The sequence below is a fragment of the Pelophylax lessonae genome (assembly GCF_965119305.1).
Source record: "Pelophylax lessonae genome assembly, chromosome: 5".
Taxonomy (NCBI): domain Eukaryota; kingdom Metazoa; phylum Chordata; class Amphibia; order Anura; family Ranidae; genus Pelophylax; species Pelophylax lessonae.
Genome location: NC_138772.1, coordinates 15,329,663 through 15,353,435, shown reverse-complemented (window position 1 = coordinate 15,353,435; position 23,773 = coordinate 15,329,663). Strand labels below are relative to the sequence as shown.

At 49.9% G+C, this 23,773-nt stretch overlaps 2 protein-coding genes across 8 annotated transcripts in view; one reads left to right on the top strand and one right to left on the bottom strand.

Annotated features, from left to right (window-relative positions):
* The window catches only part of EEF1D (eukaryotic translation elongation factor 1 delta), a 69,377-nt gene extending 64,504 nt beyond the window's left edge, over positions 1–4,873 (top strand). For all 7 annotated transcript variants that reach the window (XM_082257706.1, XM_082257709.1, XM_082257705.1 and 4 more), the window contains 3 exons: positions 1,398–1,613; positions 2,740–2,934; positions 4,790–4,873. In XM_082257706.1, the coding sequence (XP_082113832.1) occupies positions 1,398–1,613; positions 2,740–2,934; positions 4,790–4,828 (450 nt within the window). In that variant the 3' untranslated portion in view covers positions 4,829–4,873. The remainder of the gene's footprint in view (positions 1–1,397; positions 1,614–2,739; positions 2,935–4,789) is intronic.
* A 17,317-nt stretch (positions 4,874–22,190) lies between these two features.
* Positions 22,191–23,773, bottom strand: part of NAPRT (nicotinate phosphoribosyltransferase) — a 41,625-nt gene continuing 40,042 nt past the window's right edge. The window contains exon 13 of the mRNA XM_082257711.1: positions 22,191–22,356. Coding sequence (XP_082113837.1) covers positions 22,258–22,356 — 99 coding nt within the window. The 3' untranslated portion in view covers positions 22,191–22,257. The remainder of the gene's footprint in view (positions 22,357–23,773) is intronic.

The window sequence follows — 23,773 nt, the reverse complement described above, 5'->3', positions numbered from 1 at the left end:
AGTCCCCTATACACATATTTTGCCTTTTCACTTAAATTTAACCTGAATGGGGGGTTTGAGGAGGAATAATACCCCCTTGTTGGTATTAGTGGGAAGAATAGTGCTCCATAATTGGTCTTGATGGGAGATTGGGTTCCCCATCTTTGGTGTCAGTGAGAGGAATAGTACTCCATTGTTAGTGGGAGGAATAAAGCACTATCATTTGTGTAAGTGGGAGGAATGGTGCCCCATCGTTCGGCGTCAGTGGGAGGAATGGTGCCCCATCGTTTGGCGTCGGTGGGAGGAATGGTGCCTCATTGTTTGGGCGTCGGTGGGAGGAATGGTGCCCCATCGTTTGGGCGTCGGTGGGAGGAATGGTGCCCCATTGTTTGGGCGTCGGTGGGAGGAATGGTGCCCCATCGTTTGGGCGTCGGTGGGAGGAATGGTGCCCCATCGTTTGGGCGTCGGTGGGAGGAATGGTGCCCCATCGTTTGGGCGTCGGTGGGAGGAATGGTGCCCCATCGTTTGGGCGTCGGTGGGAGGAATGGTGCCCCATCGTTTGGGCGTCGGTGGGAGGAATGGTGCCCCATCGTTTGGGCGTCGGTGGGAGGAATGGTGCCCCATCGTTTGGGCGTCGGTGGGAGGAATGGTGCCCCATCGTTTGGGCGTCGGTGGGAGGAATGGTGCCCCATCGTTTGGGCGTCGGTGGGAGGAATGGTGCCCCATCGTTTGGGCGTCGGTGGGAGGAATGGTGCCCCATCGTTTGGGCGTCGGTGGGAGGAATGGTGCCCCATCGTTTGGGCGTCGGTGGGAGGAATGGTGCCCCATCGTTTGGGCGTCGGTGGGAGGAATGGTGCCCCATCGTTTGGGCGTCGGTGGGAGGAATGGTGCCCCATCGTTTGGGCGTCGGTGGGAGGAATGGTGCCCCATCGTTTGGGCGTCGGTGGGAGGAATGGTGCCCCATCGTTTGGGCGTCGGTGGGAGGAATGGTGCCCCATCGTTTGGGCGTCGGTGGGAGGAATGGTGCCCCATCGTTTGGGCGTCGGTGGGAGGAATGGTGCCCCATCGTTTGGGCGTCGGTGGGAGGAATGGTGCCCCATCGTTTGGGCGTCGGTGGGAGGAATGGTGCCCCATCGTTTGGGCGTCGGTGGGAGGAATGGTGCCCCATCGTTTCGATAGAGGTGAGCAAAAGCCCACTGTTTTGAGACCTGGTTTAGAGTGAAAATCTGTCTCTGAACTTTGCAAATCTGTCACAATTTGTCCCTTAGGTTTGCAGGCACAGGGGTTGCAAGTACAAAAAAGTCAAGACTTTACCAAACAAGAGATCGTCTCGGATACGTGTCTAATTGTCACTAACTTGCTTGATGATTTTCTGGCTTAGTATAGAATGCTGTCTTACCAACTCAATGTCTCCTTAGTTTCCAGCCCCAGAACCCGCCAAAACTCTTCCCCCCAGACCTGCTCCTCAACTCAAGGAAGAGGATGATGACGATATTGACTTGTTCGGTAGCGATGAGGAGGAAGATGCAGAAGCTGCCAGAATCAAAGAAGAGAGACTAAAGCAGTATGCAGAGAAGAAGTCAAAGAAGCCGGGACTCATAGCCAAGTCCTCCATCTTGCTGGATGTGAAACCAGTGAGTCTATAGCTGCGTGGTCATTCGATTAAGCCTATATAGACATAACTAATCAAAACCTTGTATTAGAACAGAAAACACAACCTACTAAAATCCTGAATGTTAGGCTTTTGAGCTCCAAAACCAGTAAAACGCTCCCTACTGCTCAGGCTAGACTATTGCTGTTTGCAGCAGTCGTTTTCCTGCATCACTTCATCATGGTGCTGTGCAGTCGGCAGAGCTCACTCTCTGCAGTAACTGAGCTCCTACCAGGTAGAGCTCTCTAATCAGAGTCCTTGCTGCTCTCATTTGGATAGCATTTGCCTCATCTCCAGTCTACTGCCCCAGGTAGAGGAGTTTATACTGGCTGTTGAGCTCTAATAAACCAGTCCCATTTTAAAGTGGTATATTCCTGCACCAGCAATAGTTTGTGTGAGATTGATCCTGGGCCTTTTACTACTGTCACTGCAAATAATGGCATAAAGGGATATGAACACTCAGAGGGGTTGTAAAGTCAGAAGGTTTTTTTTTTTTTTTATCTTAATGCATTCTGTGCATTAAGATAAAAAACCTGTGGGCAGCAGGCCCCCGCTCAAATGCTTACCTGAACCCTCTCTCGATCAAGCGATATCCCATGACTGCATCAGCCGTCCGGGACTCCACTCTTCATTGGCTAAGACACAGCAGCCGTGCCATTGGCTCGCACGGCTGTCAATCAGTCATTTAGCCAATCAGGAGAGAGGGGGCAAATCACAGCTCCATGTCTAAATGGATACACAGAGCTGTGACTCGACTTCAGTGCCCCCATAGCAAGCTGCTTGCTGTGGGGGCACTCAAAGGGAGGGAGGGGCCAGGAGAGCCGAAGAGGGGCCCAAGAAGAGGAGGATCCAGGCCGCCCTGTGCAAAACCAACTGCACAGAGCAGGTAAGTATAACGCATGTTTGTAAAGTCTTTTTTTTCCCAATAAAAATAACAATCACTTCAAGGTTGCAGGGTGTTTGTTTGTTCCTTGTCTCAACGGTATCTTAATCAACCTAATAGACTTAGGGGCTACTGCTTAAAACTAATGGGATGAACCAAGCTTAGATTCCATCGAATCAAACTGTGGTTGTGTTATGGTTTTGATCCCAATGTGTTGTGTTTGCAGTGGGATGATGAGACAGACATGGCGAAGTTGGAGGAATGCGTTCGCTCTGTTCAGATGGACGGTCTGCTGTGGGGCTCCTCTAAGCTGGTTCCTGTGGGTTACGGCATCAAGAAGCTGCAGATACAGTGCGTGGTGGAAGATGACAAAGTGGGCACTGATATCCTGGAGGAGGAGATCACCAAATTTGAAGACTATGTAAGTCTTGGCAGGAACTGTAATACACAAAGTAGATTACCTGACTTCAAGGCTTGAAGCTCCATGTACACAAGCGTCATTTCAAAGTGGAGCTTCCAGGCTTCTTCAAAAAGATGTCAGCAGCTACAAAAATTGTAGCTGCTGACTTAATATTAGGACACTTACCTGTCCCCGAATCTAGCGGTGTTTTCACCTGAGCCGATCTTTTCCAATCTGCTTTAGGGTACTGCTGCCGCCATCTTGGCTAAGAGAAAATGGCAGTGAAGCCTTGTGGCTTCACAGCTAGTTCCCTACTTAAGCATAGGCGAAGCGAGCTGCGTTTTGTGAATGGTCAAGGGGTGGGGGGCGGCAAACTTCCGGCTGAGGTCGCCGCGTCCAAGTCAACCGGAAATGGGAGCAGGTGCCTCTCAAAGCAGGTATCCACTAAACCCCTCCGAAAGGTGCCAAATGTGGGGTGGGAGCGGTGAATGAGGCAAACAAGTGGAGCTTCCCCTTTTGGGTGGAGCTCAGCTTTCAGCTCCTAGAAGCTTTTATGAGCATTTTGTTTCTGCTCCCAGAAGATGAGGGTTATCCTATGTGTCCATGAACACTACTTTATGATAGAAGTGTTTTTTCAAGCTTCAGCGTTTAGGAGCAGGAAAAAAAATTATTTGGGAGCGTTTTCCCCAGCAGAAAAAAACAGCTTTTTCTTTTTTTTTTTTTTTTTTTTTTTTCCCCATGTACTGTAAAAATGCTAATACTAAAGCTCCTAAAAGGCTACTTACAAGCGGTCACAAAAACCGCTTTTATCAGTTTTTTTTTTTTTTTATCTAGCAGGTTTTTTTCTTTTTCGTAGCGTTTTTTGAGCTCATAAAAAATGCTAGTGTCCATGTAGCCTAAGGTTTTTTTTTTTTTTTTTACCTTTTTTTTAATGCATGCTCTGCATTAAAGCAAAGTTCCGCCTCCCACTCCACCCCCTCCAAAAATTAAGTCAGCACTCATACTGTAGCTGCTGACTTTTAATATTGGGACACTTACCTGTCCTGGAGTCCAGCGATGTGTCGGCACCACAGCTGATGTTTCCATCGGCTGTCGGGTGCTGCCTCCACCATTGCCAGTAAGGGAACACGGCAGTGAAGCCTTGCGGCTTCACGGGCGGGTCCCTACTGCGCATTTGGATTGGGCTGGCAGCGGGGAAAAGAGGAGGGGGCCGAACTTCTGATGGTGCCGCGGCCCCAAAGTGGGGAAGGGACCCCCCCCCGAAAGGTGCCAAATGTGGCACCGGAGGGGGGGAGGAAGCAAAAGAGTGGAACTTCCACTTTTGGGTAGAACTCCGCTTTAATGTTAAAAAATAAACACCTGTGCACAGGATTACCTGATCCCCCCCCCCCATCTCGATCCAGCGCTGTCTGAGAACTCTAACCCTCCTCCACAGGGCAGGTTGATAGAAACAGGAGCCACTGGCTCCTGCTGCCTATCAATCAAATGCTGTGACAAGGGAGTCGGGGTGGGGCCGAGCTGCGCTTTTTGTGTCTATAGACAGCTAGTGCAGCTCAGGGTCAAGCCCGCACTAGTGCCCCCGTAGAAAATGGCTTCCTATGGTTGCATTCACAGAGGAGGTGGAGCCAGAAGTGCAAGTATGACATGTTTGTTTAAAAAAAACAAAAAAACTTTTGGTATACCTTTTTAAAATGGCTGTTCATGCATGGCGATAATGCACAGTATGAGTTTTAACATGTTACTGCAATGCATTAATGTGAATAGGCCCTTAGCCATAGCAGATTGTACCATGCTTTTTTGCACATTATTTAACAGACCCGCATAAAATCCGGTCATGATGACCTCAATCCTGACCTCTGTCTGTCTTGTTTTACAGGTGCAGAGCGTGGACATTGCCGCATTCAACAAGATCTAACCTAACCCAAAGGCTGGACTGATCAATAAACAGCAGTGAAACATCCTCCCCTTGTCCGAGTATTTACTATTGATAAGGATTTGTTTTTTCTTCCTATGCAGTGACACCTAAATAGAATATCATAGGGAACATATAATGTACAGCTTCCATTTACTAAACTGCACTGATGGGCGACACGGATGAGCAGGCACTGGTGGACACACATTGGCAGCACTGGTAATCAGTGCCCTGATCATCAGTGTACATGTCCCTTTTAGAGAAGCCGGTTATCCTCTCTATTCTCTCCTCATACTGTCAGCATGAAAGGAGTGCCGATAACCGGCTTCTATTTACATCTGTGATCTGCTGTGATTGGACACAGCTGATCACATGGTAAAGAGCTGCTCATTGGCTCTTTACCTCAGTCTGTGATGAGCAGTGTCCTCTGGACACTGATCACAGAGTGCCGCCCGCTCCCAGCAGTGGGTGCAATCACAGGAGGCTGTCATGACTGCCTCCCAGAACTAATCTTCCACGCTGTGCTGGTCATTCAGCTATAGCTCGGTCGGCAAGTGGTTAAAGAGTAAGTAAAGTCAGTGTGTTTTTTGTTTTGTAACCTGAAAAGTAAAGGCATAATGTGCATCGCATACTAGCACGTTATGTGACTCCTCCAAACGAAGCCCTCGTCCTCGCTGGAGGCCACATCCATCTTCATCTGTCTTCCTTCCAGGTCTGAGGAATCCGGCTGTGCTATAGGCCGTAGCCGCGTGACATCACTCCTGCGCATGCGTGCTGGAGCCGCCGGTCACGGCGCAGGGCTCTGAAGAAACGGCACGGGCGCCCGTTCTTTCAGTGCGCATGAACCAATGTCATCGGCACACTATAAAGTAAACCTGAAACGGTGCAAGTTTACAGTACCTATAGGTAAGCCGCATTACAGCAAAACCGCGCAATTGCCAAAGTAACAGTGCCATAAAAAAAAATGACCTGATCATGAAGGGGGGGGGGGGGTTAAATCTTCCAGGGGGCAAGTCCTTAAGCTGGATAAGGATATTACATTTCCTGATGGAGGGTAAAACAAATGTTAATGCCTAAGCACAATTTTGACACTTTGACATGTTGGTAAAACCATACATTTTTCTCTCGTTCTTTGACAGACGCAGCTTCATATCTTCTTGACCATTGGGTTATGATGCCCCCTACAGGAGTAGGACACTAGGCAGGAAAAAACTTTACCACGCCTTTGGGGGCAGTCCCTTCAGGCATACACCCACACATTCTGCTATATCCCTCAGTTTGTTTCTGCCTAGTTTAGGGGTAGGACTTAGTTCCCTGCTGGGACTTCGGTCTTAGTTTTATTTTTTGGGAACCTTTTTTGTAAGCTTTTTTTTTTTCCGTGTTCCTGAGAGAACTACAAGCAACTGCTGGCTGGGTTTCGGACTGAATATCTTAGATCCTTAAGGTCTCCCACCCTTGCCAGTGAGCGTGAGCAGGTTATAGTCCAGCACTAGGCCTCGCCACGACAGAGCCCCGATGGGCGGGCCCACGAGTGAAACACGTCGCCGGGACGCACACAACCTTGGATGCCCAGAGTTGCATCGTGCCTCTTGGCCGTCGGCACACCCACCCCGGGTGGAGAGGTAGTCTTATCAGAGTGGCGCCCACCTGATGCTGTGGTATGGTAAGTGTCCCCCTCCCTGATGTGGGCCCCCTCCCTGGGAAAGTTGGACCGTTGGTTCCCCTGGCCTCTTGGTGATACCAGGTCCCCCTTGACTGTCCCCTCCCCCCACAAGCAGGTTCATACCTCTGGGAGGCGGATGTATTCTGGCAGTTCTGTGAGGGGGGGGGGTCTGTCCTGGTTGGCTCTCCTCCTGGGGACCCCCCAATGCCTTCTGTCTGTCCACTCTGGAGACCGCATGGTGAGACGTGGGGGCTGCCATTTTGCTGTAGGCTTTCTGCGCTGCATCAATGTAAGTTGTTTTCTCATTGAAATGCATGGGCAGCCATGTTTTGGTAGTTTCCCATAGGAATGCATGGGGCGGCCATTTTCTTGAAGTCCACGATTGCTGGACAGCAAGGGAGAAGCTAGGGGCTCTAGGCATGACCCAGGTGCTTTTCTGTTTCCTGTGTCAGATCGTTTCTATTCTCTGCACAGTACGTTCCTGAAGCCTCCAGTTTTAATGGTATGTTTCTGGGATCCCTGTAGGTATTCCTCACTCGCCCTGCTGCAGGCTGGTAGGGCTGGGACTTGTGGTACCGCTGGTGCAGCGGTACAGATCGTGTTTTTTTGCGATTTAAAGTGACACTGCCTTTTTTTATACTTGGTGCTAATGGATTTCCAGGACCAAATCTCGCCCCTCAGTGCGGTTGCGGGACCCTCCGGGTTGTAACCCGTCTGCTTTTACAGCAGTTTTGGAAAGCCTGGTGTCAAAAGTGGATTTAGTTTTAAAAAATGCCACCAGCCAAAAGCGCCCTTTGCCTTCACCTGCCTCTGTAGTTTCCTCAGATTTTGAGGTAGATGTGGCCACCGCGGACTCATACTATCCTGGTGGATCTGTGTCTTCGCATTCTGAAGGCAAGGAGGACATTTCCTCGTTGGCTGCCGCGCGGGAAAGCGTCCTGAAGAGGGCATTTATAGTGTTGGTGCGGGAAACCTTAAAAATGGCGGATGAGTCTACAGCGTCAGGGATGCAAGTGTCTTTTGGCACCAGCAAATCCCAGAAGTCGTGCAAGGTGTTTCCCTGTTTGGAACTTTTTGACAACATTGTCAATGAACAGTGGGGGCGCATCAAACCAATGTTAGTGTTGCCTAAGCGATTTAAAAGGCATTACCCCTTCGCGGATGCGGTTTCCCTTAGGTGGACCATGCCACCGAAGGTGGATCATCCAGTTTCCAGACTAAACAAGTCTACTGTGGTCCAGGCGTAAGAATCCCTTGTATTTACAGACCCAGTGGATAGACTGAGTCTCTGTCCCACCATTTGCATGAGTTAGCGGGCGCCATACTAAAACTAGTCTTTGTGATCACTCTGGTGTCAGACATCACAGAATGGGTGAAGTTGCTGAAAGGTGACTTTGAAACGGAGCAGCTCTCATCTGGCCTGGTAGAGCGAACGGACCAAATGGTTCAAGCCCTTCTGTATATATGTGATGCATTGCTGGATGCGGCTCCACTAGTAGCCAGAGTGTCTGCGGTGGGGTTTGCTATGTGGCTGGTTTCAGCCACACCTTGCTATACGCATGGTGTGGCTGAAAAGCTGGTCTGCGGACCAGGCTTCCAAAAAGGCTCTTTCTGACCTTCACTTAACGGGGGGGCAGGCTGTTTGGAGCCTCCCTGGATGAATTGATCAAGGGATTTACGTGTGGGAAGAGTAATCTTCTACCCGAATCCACCAAGGGCAAGGCACTGCGTAATAGACGGGGGCCTTAATTTACTGCTCATAGGCGGCCCTTTTATACCCCCAGGTTGCAAGAGAAAGGAGCTAAGCCATTCAGGTCTTATAGGGGTTCCAAGAAGCCATGGTGGTGTAAGCTGAGAACAGGCCAATCTAGATCTGCGGACAAATCCTCGTCTGCATGAAGGGACGCCCTCACCCGTTTCTGGGATGGGGGTACGTCTTCACTAATTTCTGGAGCCATGGACTTCCTTGATTCAGGACAAATGGGTCCACAAACTGATCCAATTGGGTTACAAGATTGAATTCCAGTCTCGACCGTCGGCTGGGTTCTTCCCATCCAATCTACGCCTATCTCCAGACCAGTTAAGGGATCTAAGAGGTGGTAAATGATCTGCTGTTGCAAGGGGTGATTGCGCCGGTTCCTTCTCGAACGCTTTCAGGGGTTCTATTCAAACCTGTTTACAGTGCCCAGGAAAGAAGGCAAAGTACGTCCAATCCTGGACCTCAAGGCTCTGAACCGCTTTGTACGGGTACAGAAGTTTTGAATGAAGTCCATTCGCACTGAAGTGGTGTCTCTACACCAAGGAGACTTTTTGGCCTCTATAGATATCTACACATCCATATCGATGCTGGACACCAGCGTTTGCTTTGCTGTAGGAGAAGAGCATTATCATCTTGTGGCGTTACCCTTTGGTCTCGCTTCTGCCCCCCAGGGTCTTCACTAAAGTGTTGGCTCTGTTGTTGGCATTACTGTGACTACGGGGGATTATGGTACTGGGTTACTTGGACGATCTCCTATTAAGCGCAGACTCCCATTCTGCCCTGTTGGGTGACTTGACAATTACTGTACGGACTATGCAAGAGTTTGGTTGGAACATCAATTTAAAAAAAATCTGCCTGATACCATCCTTAAGACTGGATTATCTGGACATGACTCTGGAAACTGCTTCGGCGAGGGTTTTTCTTCCCCCGGACAAGCTGCAAAAGTTGCAGGGGTCGATTAGTTTGCTATTTAACCAGCAATCTGTCCCCTCTGCGGCCTTACATGTGGGCCTTGGGCCTGATGGTGTCAACCTTCGAGGTGGTTCCGTTTGCTCAGTTCCACACGAGACCCTTACTTACAAAGGGAGATTCTTGTCAAATGGAACAAAGTCCTTGGACACTATGATTCAGTTGGGTCACAACACAAGGACTGCCCTATTATGGTGGCTTCACTCATTAGTACTACGCCAGGGCAAGTCCTTCCTTCCACTGTATTGGACTGTGGTAACCATGGATGCCAGCCTGTCTGGCTGGAGAGGAGTGCTGGGGAAGCTCTGCGTGCAGGGGTCCTGGATGGTAGAAGAGTCCAAACTCTCGATCAATATTCTGGAACTCAGAGCGATAAAGCTTTGCCTGAGTCACTGGACACTTCGTTTACAGGGTTGTCCAGTCCGGATTCAATCACACAGCCACGGCTGTGGCCTACAGCAATCAAGGAGGCACCAAGAGTGTCTTGGTGGCCGAGATCCTGGAATGGGCAGAAAAGTTTGTTCCAGCCCCTTCTGCAGTGCACATACCAGGTGTGGAAAACTGGCAGGCGGATTACCTTAGTCGTCAGGTGTTGGATCAGGGGGAGTGGTCCCTGCACCCAGAGGTGTTTCACTTCCTGTGTGTCCGGTGGGGGACACCCGATGTCGACCTGTTTTGCTTCTCCACAAGGTTCGGCGGTTTGTAGCCAGGTCGAGGGATCCTCTGGCCGACTCCACAGATGCACTGGTGGCTCCTTGGGGGTTAGTTTTGGCTGATCTATGCGTTCCCTCTGCTGAAACTCCCGCCGAGGCTTATGCGCAGAATAGAGGTGGAAGGGATTCCGGTCATTCTGATGGCCCCAGACTGGCCTCGCCGGGCTTGGTACGCAGATTTGGTAAGGCTGGTCGCTGATGCTCCTTGGAGACTTCCTCTCGGGGAAGATCTGTCTCAAGGGCTGATCTTCCATCCTGCTTTACAGTCGCTGGCTTTAACGGCTTGGCTGTTAAAAGCCAGGTATTGCAGGATAGAGGTCTTTCTGATTCTGTGATTCCTACACTGTTGAAGGCCAGAAAGTCTACTTCCAGGAAGATCTCATCGTACGTGGAAATAGTACATCTCATGGTGTGAATCGCTGAAAGCGCATCCTCGCCTGTTTTCGGTTGCTAGGATTTTGACCTCTTCAAGAAGAGGTTGAACAGCGGTTGGCTTTGGGCACTATCAAAGGCCAAGTGTCGGCTTTGCCGTTATTTTTCCAACGCCCTTTAGCTACGCATGCTTTGTCTCGCACTTTTATTCAAGGGGTTTTCCATATGGCTCCTCTGAGGCGATCCCTGCTATCTCTGTGGGATCTTAAATTTGGTATTTGTTCTTCAAAAACCTTCTTTTGAGAACATTAGGGCGATTCCTCTGCTTTAAACTGTCTCAGAAGGTTGCCTTTTTGGTAGCTATTACTTCTGCCCACAGAGTATATGAATTGGCGGCGCTGTCCTGCCGTTCACCTTATTTGGTGGTCCACAGGTAGGGTTGCCACTTCATCCCTTTAAAACAGAACACATATTAATTACACAGGTTCTGTGGCTGATTAAGGTGGTAATTAAACTCACTTGGAGCCTTCTCTGCATTAAATTAGCCTCAGAACCTGTGTAATTTGTGTTTTTGTTTTAAAGGGATGAGGTGGCAACTCTATCCACAGAGGTAAAGTGGTACTTCGACTGACCTAATTAGTCATTCCTTCCTAAGGTGGTTTCTGGTTTTTATCTGAATGAAGACATTGTGCTGCCTTCATTCTGGCCCAAGCATTCTTTGGATGAGGTTCGGGCAATTGGAGTTTAGCTGGCGGCTACTGAATCTTTGAGGAAATCAGACTTTGTCCTTTTATGAAAGGACCTCAAAGCATTGGCTGTGTCTGCTGCGACCATATCCAGATGGATTAGGCAGACGGTGGTTCAGCCTTATTCACTCAAGGGTCAGGTTCCTCCTTTCCCTGTGAAGGCGCTTTCTACTAGAGTGCTGAGTTGCCTCTTGGGCTTTTCGCCATCAGGCGTCGGCAAGGTGGCAACCTGGTCGTCTGTGCACACGTTCATGAAATTCTACAAGGTAGATGTGTGGACATCCTCGGATGCTTCTTTTGGCCGCAAGGTTTTGCAGGCTGCTGTTAAGAGACACTATTCTCTTTGAGGGTGTTGGTTGGTTTTAGGTGAGCTCCAGGTGTTCCTGGCTGAGCTCCATGTTACCTGGTTGACTAAGTTTTTAGCGTTTGAGGAATTGCGTTCTTTCTTTGCGCTGTTTTCCCACCCTTTATGCAAATACTGTTTTGGGACGTCCCAATGGTCAAGAAGATATGGAGCTGCGTCTGTCAATGAACGATGGAGAACTGGATTTTTGACTTGCTGTAAAATCCTTTACTCTGAAGTTCATAGCCAGACGCAGCACCCGCCCCTCTAATTATGAGTGGGATGGGGTTTTTTCTTCTAAACACTGCTTGTAACAAACAAATATATATCAGCCAAGCGCTCACTCCGAAGGGGAAGACTGGCTTGCTGCTCTCCTCAGGCAGGGAACTCCAAACGGATGCATAAAAGGGAAAAGGAGGCGCAAACACCTAGTGCATTACCCGTGGTACTGTTTAAAATAATTTAATAAAATGCAGAATGCATACTCACAAACATGAAGAATTAAAATCGTATTGCAAATTCCAGTCACCCGTGTGTTGGACCATGTCCTGGAAATTGTGACTGCTAACGCGTTTCGGGAGTCAAGCTCCCTTCCTCAGAGCTGGTCATGCCATAGCAGATTGAAGTCTATATATAGAGTAGCTCAATGTTCCTCCACCTCTTCCCCCCCCCCCCCCCCGGAACTTGCTTGTAACAAAACTAAGGGTTATAGCAGAGTGTGTGGGTGTGCCTGCAGAGACTGCCCCATAGGTGTGGTAAAGTTTTTTTTTTTTGTGGCCTAGTGTCCAACTCCTGTAGGGGCAGCATAACCCAATGGTCAAGAAGATATTGAGCTGCACCTGTCAATGAACTTCAGAGGAAAGGATTTTATGGTTAGTCAAAAATCCAGTTCCCCCACAACTAGCTTTCTTTTGGTGGTATTTGATCACCTATGCAATTTTTTTGGTTGATATAAACCCAGATTGATCAAAAAATATATTTTTTAACTTTCTGCTTTTAAACTTATCTAATCAAAAATGTAATTAAACGAAAAATAAATTAAGCCAATATTTGTTCTTGTACATATTTTTGGTACAAAAAAAAAATCCTAATAAGTGTATATTGATTGGTTTACGCAAACATTATAGGGTTTACACTCTTCGGGAGATATCTCAAAATTTTAAGCGCCACACTTTGCTTTTTTATGAGCTGAACTTATTAAAGATCAAAGATTTTTTCGATGTACACAAAAGGCTTATTTTGCTCAAATATGGTTCATAAATCTGTGTTAGTGATCATTTCACCTTTTGCTGAGATAATCCATCCACCTCACAGGTGTGGTATATCAAGATGCTGATTAGAAAGGATGATTATTGCACAGATGTGCCTTAAAGAGGTTGTAAACTCGGTAAAAAATTATTATTTTCTCTTACGTCCTCCGACAGTCGCCGCCTCTTCATATTCGTCACATATGGGGTATTAGACTTTGCTCCGAAGGAGTAGCTAGGCAACAGAATATGTTAACAATAAAGCTTTTAACATATCCCACCCTCAAGGGGTGGTCCCCTCAGTCAATACCCTCCTACTTCCTGCAACCATATCTCAGTTTTAATGTCTAGCTTGTCAGGAGTGGCTGGCTCTCTCTGTGCTGGGACTTTCTGTCCCAGACTCTTTCTTCTTTTTAATATTTTGTTTGAGTTTTTCTCTCTACCTTTAATTAGCTGTTATTTTGTCAGCGTTAGTTCTTCGGATGAAGAGGATCATGCGGACTGGGTCTCGGGCTGATCCCCCTGGTCGCAGGTCGTGGGTCAGTGGCTTCCCAGTCTGCCATCGAGCGTTCAGCCAGGTAACGCTCCTGGCATAGTGAACGACCCATCCCTGTTCGGTGCAGGGATGATTGGTGAGGTGGCTACCTCACTGGACGCTGTGCGGTTTCTTAACCCCCATTTTGTGCGTCTTGAATTGCGACTCTCCCTGCCTCATGTGCAGCGGCTTGTTCGCCTGTGCGGGTCCCCCACGCCATGTGAGGTAAGTGTATTTATGTGGGGACATGTCTGTCTGGGGGGGTGTCAGTCTGGGACTGTGTAACCTGCCTCTATTCACACTGCTTGTCTCCCTATCTCTCGGCTGCATGCTGTGGGCTGCAAGGGGGGGGGGGAGCTGTATGACACTGTGTGTGTCAGACTGGTCAGTGTGAGAAGCTGTGTGCTGTGGGGCATGTTTTTTTTGGCATGTTTGGGCATATACAGCGATCGCTGCGGCGATCTGACATGTATTCTGATATTGGAATGTAATGTGTGTTTTAATGCACTGTGGAGCGGCGGTTTCGGCGCCAAACGACGCCATTTTGCCTACACCCGCTCCGGCCGCATGGTTTACATGCATGGCGGCCATTTTTTTGTAGCCTCCATAGGCTTACATAGAGCGCCCTGGCAGCATCGCTTCCTCTTTCCAGGAACACCGATCGAGGCAGCAGCAGCGGCGAGGGTCTCCTCAGGTTTTATCCTTCTGTTCTTGCTATCCATTGCCTGTGTTCAGTTTGCATATTCCCTGTGGGGGTCTCATTGTGCTTGAGTGTGGTGCGGTGGGCTGCGCTTGCCGCGCTTGCTTAAAAGGGGCAGTTAACCCTTGGTTGTCTGGCATTACAGGGGCAATGGATTCTCAGGAGGGCGAATTTCCTACAGTATTGGTGGAAAGCCAGGGGACCGCTGTTTCCCCCCCAGGGGGGGATTTAGCCACTATTGTGGCTGGCCTTGCTGCTCAGGTGCAAATGCTGGTGGCTGCTCAATCTACTAAAAGGCCCAGAGTTGCTCTTTCCTCTGATTCTGAGGGTGAAGGTGATGGGGCTGTTATGGCAGGGGCCTCCTTATCGGGGTCCCGCTCCTCTCTTGATCTAGTGGGGTCTGAGGTGGAGGCTGAAGTTGAGGGGGTTGATAATTCTCCCCCTGGCTCGCCTGAAGAGCTTGCAATCATGGATGAGTTGATTGCTTCCATTAAGCAAACGCTGCGTTTGCAGGACGAAGTGTGTCCCCCCGCTGCCTTGGCGGCTTATGGGACGCAGAGGAAACGCAGGACGCCGCAGGTTTCTCCCTGCAATGCTGATTTTCAGCGCGCTGTTAAGGATCAATGGCGCGATCTGCGCAAACCTTTTGCGGTACCAAGTAGATTCAAGCTGCGTTATCCTTTTTCGCCTTCCACTGATGAAAGGTGGTGTGTGCCTCCACCAGTGGATCATGCAATTGCGGTTTTGAACAAAGCCACTGCGATTCCTGCAGAGGGTTCCCCTGTTTTCCGTGATGCCACAGATAGGAGACTGGAGTCTCTTGCCCGTCATACTTATTCTGTTACGGGTTCTATGCTTAAGGCTCTGTTTGCTTCTCTCATGGCAGCCCAGGCGATCGCAAGTTGGACGCAGATGCTTAGGCGCGTCCTAGTGGCCGACTCGGCCTCGCCGGCGACCCTGGATATGGTGGATCAAATCCACCAGGGTGTCGTGTATCTGTGTGATGCGGACCTGGACCTGATTCCGTTGGCTGCACGTGTGCACAGCGTGGCGGTGTTGTCTCGCCGCCTGGTTTGGTTAAAATGTTGGTCGGTGGACCAATCTTCACGTAAGACCTTAGCCAATCTGCCTTATGATGGGTCTCGCCTTTTTGGGGAGTCCCTGGATGTGTTGATTAAGGGGATCACCGGGGGTAAGAGCACTCTCCTGCCCCATTTCCCCAAGGCTAAGGGGGCTTCTGGGAAGAAGCATGCTAATTTTCGGCCCCCTCAGGGGTCCTTTCGTGCCTTTCGGCCGCACTACAAGGGCAAACCGTTCAAAGGTCAAGGCTCTCAGAAGAAGCCCTGGTCTGGTAAACAGAAGTCCGGCCAATCCGGACCTGCAGCCCATAACAGTTCGGCCTGAAGGGGCGCCCTCACCCAGTTTTGGGGTGGGGGGGACGCTTGCTCGGTTTTCTTCAGCCCTGGTTGGCCCGTGTGCGGGACAGATGGGTTCAGGAAATCGTTCGATCTGGTTACAAGATCGAGTTTCTCTCTCGGCCGGAGAGCAGATTTTTTCCCTCAAATCTTCAACTGTCTCCAGAGCGCTTGCGGGACCTGCACCTGGCGGTGCGGGACCTGAGGGCTCGGAGTGGTGGTTCCGGTGCCTCATCGGGACAGGTTTCGGGGGTTTTATTCCAATCTGTTCACCGTGCCCAGAAAGGAGGGCAAGGTTCGTCCGATTCTGGACTTGAAGGCTCTGAACCGCTCTGTGCGGGTTCGCAAGTTCCGCATGGAATCCCTGCGGTCGGTGGTGGCTGCCCTGGTTCCGGGGGAATTCATGGCCTCCATCGATTTGAAGGATGCGTACCTTCACATTCCCATATTCGAGGGTCATCAGAGGTACCTTCGATTTGCCATTGCAGAGGATCACTACCAGTTCGTGGCGTTGCCCTTTGGTCTCGCCTCGGCTCCGCGGGTCTTCACCAAGGTGCTTGCACCGGTTCTGGCATTATTGAGGGCCCAGGGCGTTTCTGTCCTGGGGTATCTGGACGACATTCTGGTTCGGTCTGCGACCAGCCAGGGTCTGGAGGAGGACCTGTCTGTCACGATGCAAACTCTGCAGGAGTTTGGTTGGACGATAAATTTTCCAAAGTCGACACTGAGTCCGTCGGTTCGTCTCCCCTATCTGGGAATGATACTGGACTCGGTGCAGGCGAAGGTCTTCCTGCCGGAAGACAAACTCGGGACTCTCCGGGAGGAAGTCAGGTCCCTCAGGGACGTTCCGAACTCGTCTCTGCGGACGTGTATGAGATGTCTGGGATTGATGGTCTCGGCCTTCGAGGCGATTCCTTTCGCCCAGTTTCACACGCGGGGTCTCCAAGCGGAGATCCTGTCCAGGTGGGACGGGCGACCTCAATCTCTGGATCTTCAAATCTCGTTGAGTCTTCGCACCAGGGAAAACCTTCTGTGGTGGCTCCAGTCCCCGTTGGTGTCCGGGGGCAAGTCGTTTCGTCCGATCTCGTGGACGGTAATCACCACGGATGCCAGCCTGTCGGGCTGGGGTGGAGTTCTGGGCGCTCAGGGGACTTGGTCGGAGGGGGAGTCTTCCCTTCCGATCAACATTCTGGAATTGCGTGCGATAAGTCTCTGTCTTCATCGCTGGACGGACCGGCTGCAGGGTTGCCCGGTTCGGGTGCAGACGGACAATGCCACGGCGGTGGCCTACATCAACCACCAAGGGGGCACCAGGAGTGCCCGAGCGGCTCGAGAAGTGGCCGACATTCTGTCTTGGGCCGAGACTCATGTCCCGGCGATAACGGCGGTTCACATTCCGGGAGTGGAGAACTGGCAGGCGGACTATCTGAGTCGCCAGACCCTGGATCAGGGGGAATGGTCTCTCCACCCGGCTGTCTTCCTGATGTTGTGCGCGAAGTGGGGTCTTCCAGATGTGGACCTGTTCGCGTCTCGTCTCAACAACAAGGTGAAGAGGTTCGTGGCAAGGACGCGCGACCCTCGGGCAGACGCGTCGGACGCGTTAGTGGCCCCGTGGCATCAGTACAGGCTGATGTACGCGTTTCCACCGATTCAGTTGCTGTACAGGTTCCTTCGCAGGTTACACTCGGAACGCAACACGGTGATTCTTGTGGCACCGGACTGGCCTCGCCGGTCCTGGTACGCAGACCTCGTGAATCTGGCGGTCGACGCCCCGTGGCGTCTGCCTCTTCGAGACGATCTACTGTCTCAAGGACCGATATACCATCCTGCTTTACAGTCGCTGGCTTTGACGGCCTGGCTGTTGAGACCGAGGTCCTGAAGGAGAGAGGGGTCTCTCTCCGGAGGTCGTTCATACTTTAATCAACGCGAGGAAGTCTTCCTCGGGGAAGGTTTATTACCGTACTTGGAAGGCCTATTTTGCCTGGTGTGAGTCCAGGGGGTTTTCACCCCGCACGTACTCGGTGTCCCGTGTGCTGTCTTTCCTTCAAACGGGTGTTGATCAGCGTTTGGCGCTGGCTACGATAAAGGGTCAGGTGTCTGCTCTGGCCGTTCTGTTTCAACGTCCCGTGGCTTCCAACCCATTGGTTGGCACCTTTGTTCAGGGTGTGCGGCATCTGGTTCCCCCTAGGCGGGATCCTCTGCCCCCTTGGGACTTGAATCTCGTTCTATCTGTGTTACAACGTGCTCCTTTTGAACAGATCAGGGAGATCTCGTTGTCTATGTTGTCCAAAAAGGTCGCCTTTTTGGTGGCGATCACTTCGGCTCGCAGAGTGTCGGAGCTGGCGGCTTTGTCCTGCAAGTCTCCGTACCTGGTTATTCATTTGGATAAGGTGGTCTTGCGACCTAATCCTTCTTTTCTTCCGAAACGAGTTTCGGAATTCCATCTTAATGAGGATATTGTCTTGCCTTCGTTGTGCACGAAGCCTAAACATCCAAAGGAGGTGAGATTGCACTCTCTGGGTGGTGTTCGGGCGATAAGGGTTTACCTTAAATCGACTGAGTCTTTTCGAAAGACGGACTCCTTGTTTGCTCTTCCAGAGGGTCCTCGGAAGGGCATGGCGGCTTCGGCCTCTACCATCGCCAAATGGATCAGGCAGACCATTGAACAGGCCTATGCTTTGCAGGGGAAGGTTCCCCCTGTGCCTGTGAAGGCGCACTCTACTAGATCTCTGAGTACGTCTTGGGCCTGTCGTCATGGGGCTTCTGTAGCCCAGGTGTGTAAGGCGGCGACTTGGTCGACCGTGCACACTTTCACAAAATTCTACAAAGTAGATGTTCAGGCATCGGTGGATGCTTCCTTTGGCCGCAAGGTTCTTAGTGCGGCTGTTCCCTAGGGTCCCTTGTTGGGGACTCCTGGCTGTTGGGATAAGTTTTGTATCCCCTGGTTTTTTGTCTTTTCCTGGGTTGTTGCTCCTGTTGAGCACTTGTTTTTTGCTGTTGCCCAGCTGGTTTCCTTCCTTTGGTAAGGTTCCTTCTTTGATGCGGAGACTGTGTTGCCTTTCGGCGCGGATGCGTTTCCCACCCCTCATGTTTGCACTGCTTTGGGACGTCCCCATATGTGACGAATATGAAGAGGCGGCGACTGTCGGAGGACGTAAGAGAAAACGGAATTTTTGTAAAATCTTACCTGTAAAATTCCTTTCTCTGAGTCCTCCGACAGTCGCCGCCCCCGCCCCTCTTTTGGGGTTTGATTGTATACTCTACTGCTATTCCACTAAAACTGAGATATGGTTGCAGGAAGTAGGAGGGTATTGACTGAGGGGACCACCCCTTGAGGGTGGGATATGTTAAAAGCTTTATTGTTAACATATTCTGTTGCCTAGCTACTCCTTCGGAGCAAAGTCTAATACCCCATATGTGACGAATATGAAGAGGCGGCGACTGTCGGAGGACTCAGAGAAAGGCATTTTACAGGTAAGATTTTACAAAAATTCCGTTTTTTTTCTACAACCTGAAAGAGAAATACATAATGAGCTAGTATGCATCGCATACTAGCTCATTATGAAATACTTACCTTAGAACGAGCCCCCGCCGTGCCATCCGCTCACCTCTATGATGGGCGACATGTCTAGTCGCCCGTCTTCTGGGATCGCGGCATCCGGCCATCTGATTGGCCGGAGCCGCGGTGACGTCACTCCTGCGCACGCGCGCCCAGGAGCCGACAGTCACGGCACGGGGCTCTGAAGGAACGGCACGAGCGGCCGTTCCTTCATAGCGCATGCGCCGGTGACGTCACTGGATGCATCGAAGTTAAATATCTCCTAAACGGTACATGTTTAGGAGATATTTACAGTACCTATAGGTACAACTTCCCGAGGAGGGTTTACTTCCTCTTTAAGCTGGCCACAATAACAGGCCACTCTAAGGGCTCTTTCATACAGTGTGTCCATCAAACGGACCGCTTTTCTCAGCGGGGGAATCGATTCCCCCCCCCCCCCCCCCCCCCCTTGAGCAGGAGAATGACAGCTGTTCTCCGCACTGTGTACGGAGACACAGCTGTCACAGCCCCATACATCTCTATGGGGGAATTGGATGGGAACGGACCGTCGGTCTGTTCTCATCTGATTCTATCCAATCCGATGGATGTATGGAAAATAGGGTTTCCATCTGTTCAGATTTGACTGATTGGCTGTCAGTGGACATGTCTTTGCTGACATCTGATGCCCCATACAGATGCATGGGGGGACCGTTCAGATCCACCAAAAAAAAACACGAACAGGTGGATCTGAACGGTCCGCCTGTGTGAAAGGGGCCTAAAAGGTGCAGTTTTAGCACAGCACGATGCCACAAGATTTGAGGGAGTGTGCAACTGGCATGTGCACTGCAGGAATGTCCACCAGAGTTGTTGTCCGTGAATTGAATGATCATTTATCTACCATAAGCCGTCTCCAAAGGTGTTTCAGAGAATTTGGCAATACATCCAACCGGCCTCAAAACCGCAGACCATGTGTAACCACACCAGCCCAGGACCTCCACATCCAGCTTCTTCACCTCCAAGATGGTCTGAGACTGGCCACCCGGACAGCTGCTGCAACAATTGGTTTGCATAACCAAAGAATTTCTGCACAAACTGTCAGAAACCGTCTCAGGGAAGCTCATCTGCATGCTAGTTGTCCTCATCGGGGTCTCGACCTGACTGCAGTGCGATGTAACCAAATTGAGTGAGCAAATGCTCATTCAATGGCATCTGGCACTTTGGAGCGATGTTCTCTTCACGGATGAATTATGGTTTTCACTGTACAGGGCAGATGACAGACAGCGTGAATGGTGTTGTGTGGGTGAGCAGTTTGCTGATGTCAATGTTGTGGATTGAGTGGTCTATGGTGGTGGGGTTATGGTATGAGCAGGCGTATTTTATTGATGGCATTTTGAATGCACCGAGATCCTGAGACCCATTGTTGTGCCATTCATCCACGACCATCACCTCATGTTGCAGCATAATGCGTGGCCCCATGGTGCAAGGATCTGTACACAATTCCTGGAAGCTGAAAACATCCCAGTTCTTGCATGGCCAGCCTACTCACCGGACATGTCACCCATTGAGCATGTTTGGGATGCTCTGGATCAGCGTATACGACAGCATGTTCCAGGTCCTGCCAAGATCCAGCAACTTCACACAGCCATTAAAGAGGAGTGAACCAACATTCCACAGGCCACAATCACCAACCTGATCAACTCTATGCCAAGGAGATGTGTTGCACTGAGTGAGGCAAATGGTGGTCACACAAGATTAAAATGGGGGGGGTGTCCGAAAACCAGTCATTGAGTGGCCTTTATTGTGGCCAGCCTATGGCACACCTGTGCAATAATCCTTGCTGTCTGATTAGCATCTTGATATGCCACACCTGTGAGGTGGATGGATTATCTCGGCAAAGGAGAAGTGCTCACTAACACAGATTTGTAACAATATTTGAGAGAAATAGGCCTTTTGTGTACATAGAAAAACTATTTGTTTTTGCCCCCATTTTTCATGAGCTGAACTCCAAGATCTAAGTGTTGCATTAATATTTTGTTCTGTGTAATATCTTTTTTTTCCACTAGCAATGGTGGCGATAGTGGGACTGCGATATTGTGGTGGACACTGACACTTTTTGGGACCCAGTGACACAAATACAGTGATCATTGCTAAAAATATACACTGTACTAATAACACTGGCTGAGAAGGGGGTAAAGGGGTGAGCCAAGGGTTAAATGTTGGCCTAGCCAGTGTTTTGTGTACTGTGGGGGAGGTGCTTTTACTAGGGGAAGGCATTGATCCATGTTCTTGGTATGCAGAGACACCGGATCAATTCCTTCCCTACGGACAGAACAGCCATCTGCCTTGTTTACACAGATAACCGTTCTCGCTCTGCCGAACGGTCGGCGGAGGACATCAAGTCGGCGGTACCCGCTGATCAGCTCCCACTGTGTATAATCACAGCTGGAATGGGTCAGCGGTGGCGCCCGTGTCCGATCACATACTAGGTAAGTGATCAGGTGCAGCAAGTGCTATCTTGCCGCACATACGAGGTAAGCGATCAGGCGCAGCAAGTGCTACCTTGCCGCACATACTAGGTAAGCGATCATGTGCAGCAAGTGCTACCTTGCCGCACATACTAGGTAAGCGATCATGTGCAGCAAGTGCTACCTTGCCGCACATACTAGGTAAGCGATCAGGCGCAGCAAGTGCTAACTTGCCGCTCATATTAGGTAAGCGATCAGGCGCAGCAAGTGCTAACTTGCCGCACATACTAGGTAAGCGATCAGGCGCAGCAAGTGCTACCCTGCCGCACATACTAGGTAAGCGATCAAGTGCTACTTTGCTACAGTATAAGTACGTTATACTATCAGCAAGTGTTTAAACTCCAAAATGTAGATAACTGGGTTGAGCAAGAAAAAAAAAAAAAAACCCTCCTTCTTCCTTCTCCCCCTCCACACATTCTATGTGGATGGTGGGGGGGGGGGATTCCTCCTGCTAAACAATTGGATTCTGACATTGGGGAGGTTCCTCCGCCTTCACAATACAATGATCTGTGTTGCAGGCTATAGCCGCCAGCACAAATCATTCAGCAAAAACCTGCCACACCGGTTCTACACAAGACGAACAATTGACAGAATGGTTGATGGCTGTACAACCAGCCTGTCCATACATTCGTTTGTTCCAGCAGGGCTGGCATAAGCCTAACGAGGCTTTTATTCTGCACTAGTCAGCAGTTGTTGAAAAAATGATTTAAGTCTGCAACTTATCACAAAAAAACACACAATTTCAACCACTGAATTCAGCTTTAATATATATTTATATATATCTAAAAACTTTCCAGATATTTACAGAGCAATATATTACTTCTGTGTGATGTGGGGGTAATCATTTATGGCAGTTTTATAAAAATTTCACAGTTTAGAAAAATGTTTCAAGATGCTACAAAAATCATCAGTTTCCAGTCGAGTATTGCAATAGGCCGGCTCTGGACTGGCCGCTGCTTCTGCGGAGTGCAGACAGAAGACTGTGCAGCTTCTCCGTCACAGCAACCTGCAAAGGAATGACAAAAGATAAAACACTAAAATCATACAGACGATCATTTCTGGCCACCTTCTGAAAATGCTGGAGATCTGGCTTCAATCATTTTCAGTTTCTGACACCTAGGAGAGAGGAATTTTCTAAATTCCCTGAACTTATCCAGTACCATGAGTTGGCTGATGCACACACCGTACCAGGAACACTTGTGCAGGTCAGAGGTCTAACATTTACATAAAGAGAAGTCTGCAATGGCAGGATTTAAAGCAGTGGGTAAAGCGCCAAAATAAATTAATAGGTCCCCTTCTGGATTTTGCTGTGCATACTAGTTCAGCAATGCTGTCGTGGCTCTTCCATGTTCACCTGGGCCTCCTTCTGGGTTCACTAGCTCTGGCTGTCTGAATGGCTGAGGCCGTGCTGCCGTCACTCCTCAGCATGCTCACAGCATACTGTATGGGTCACATCATTGCCAATGTGAATATCTCCTAATGCGTGAATGTTTAGGACATATTCATTGTACCCAGTGCTGGGACAAGGTCATCCAGTGCCCAGGGCGAAGATGGCAAACTGCGCCCCCCCCCCCCCCCCTCAGGTCGATCAACAGGTCCCGGTCATAAATCATTGGCTGGGATCTGCTGACAGTTTCCTGCTGTATTAAATCACAGGGGAGTAGGTGGGCGGGGGGTGTTCTATCAAAATAGCGCTACCTATCAGATTCTGCAACCGGAAGTGACGTTCGGCCAAAAACAACTTACTGCGCATGCGCCATGCGTTCCAACATGGCCGCTATGCATTACAATAGGTTTCCTAATGTGACAGAACACGAAGCAGAGGTGGACATCTCCTTACACCCACACAAGTCTTGAATTGTACATTTATTCTAGCAGTAAAAAATACTGGCATAGTGTCTGTCACTCGCTCTAGGTGAGTGCAAGTATACAGGGTGTGCTAGATCATCATACAGGTATACAATGCAAGATGTCATATAGAAAATCAGACGTACATGTGTAGACTCCTCACCTTCCAAATAGCACCAGATCCTACACAGATAATACCTGACCCCCCTGTACACTTCTTCCCAAATACAACCAGACCCCCTGATCCCCCTTCACAAAAACATTCCCCCCCTTCCATCCCAGATAAGATCAGATCCCTGTATCCACAATTCCGGATAAAACCAGACTTCCTGTACCAAGATAATACCAAAACCCCTAAAGCCCCTGTTCTTAAATAAAACCAGATCCCTGGACACCTAAATTCCAGATAACACCAGACCTGCTGTATCTTCTACTCCTATAAAACACCAGACCCTTGTATCCTCCACTCCTAGATAACACCAGCCCCCCTATACTCCCACTCCTAGATAACACCAGCCCCCCTATACCCCCACTCCTAGATAACACCAGCCCCCCTATACTCCCACTCCTAGATA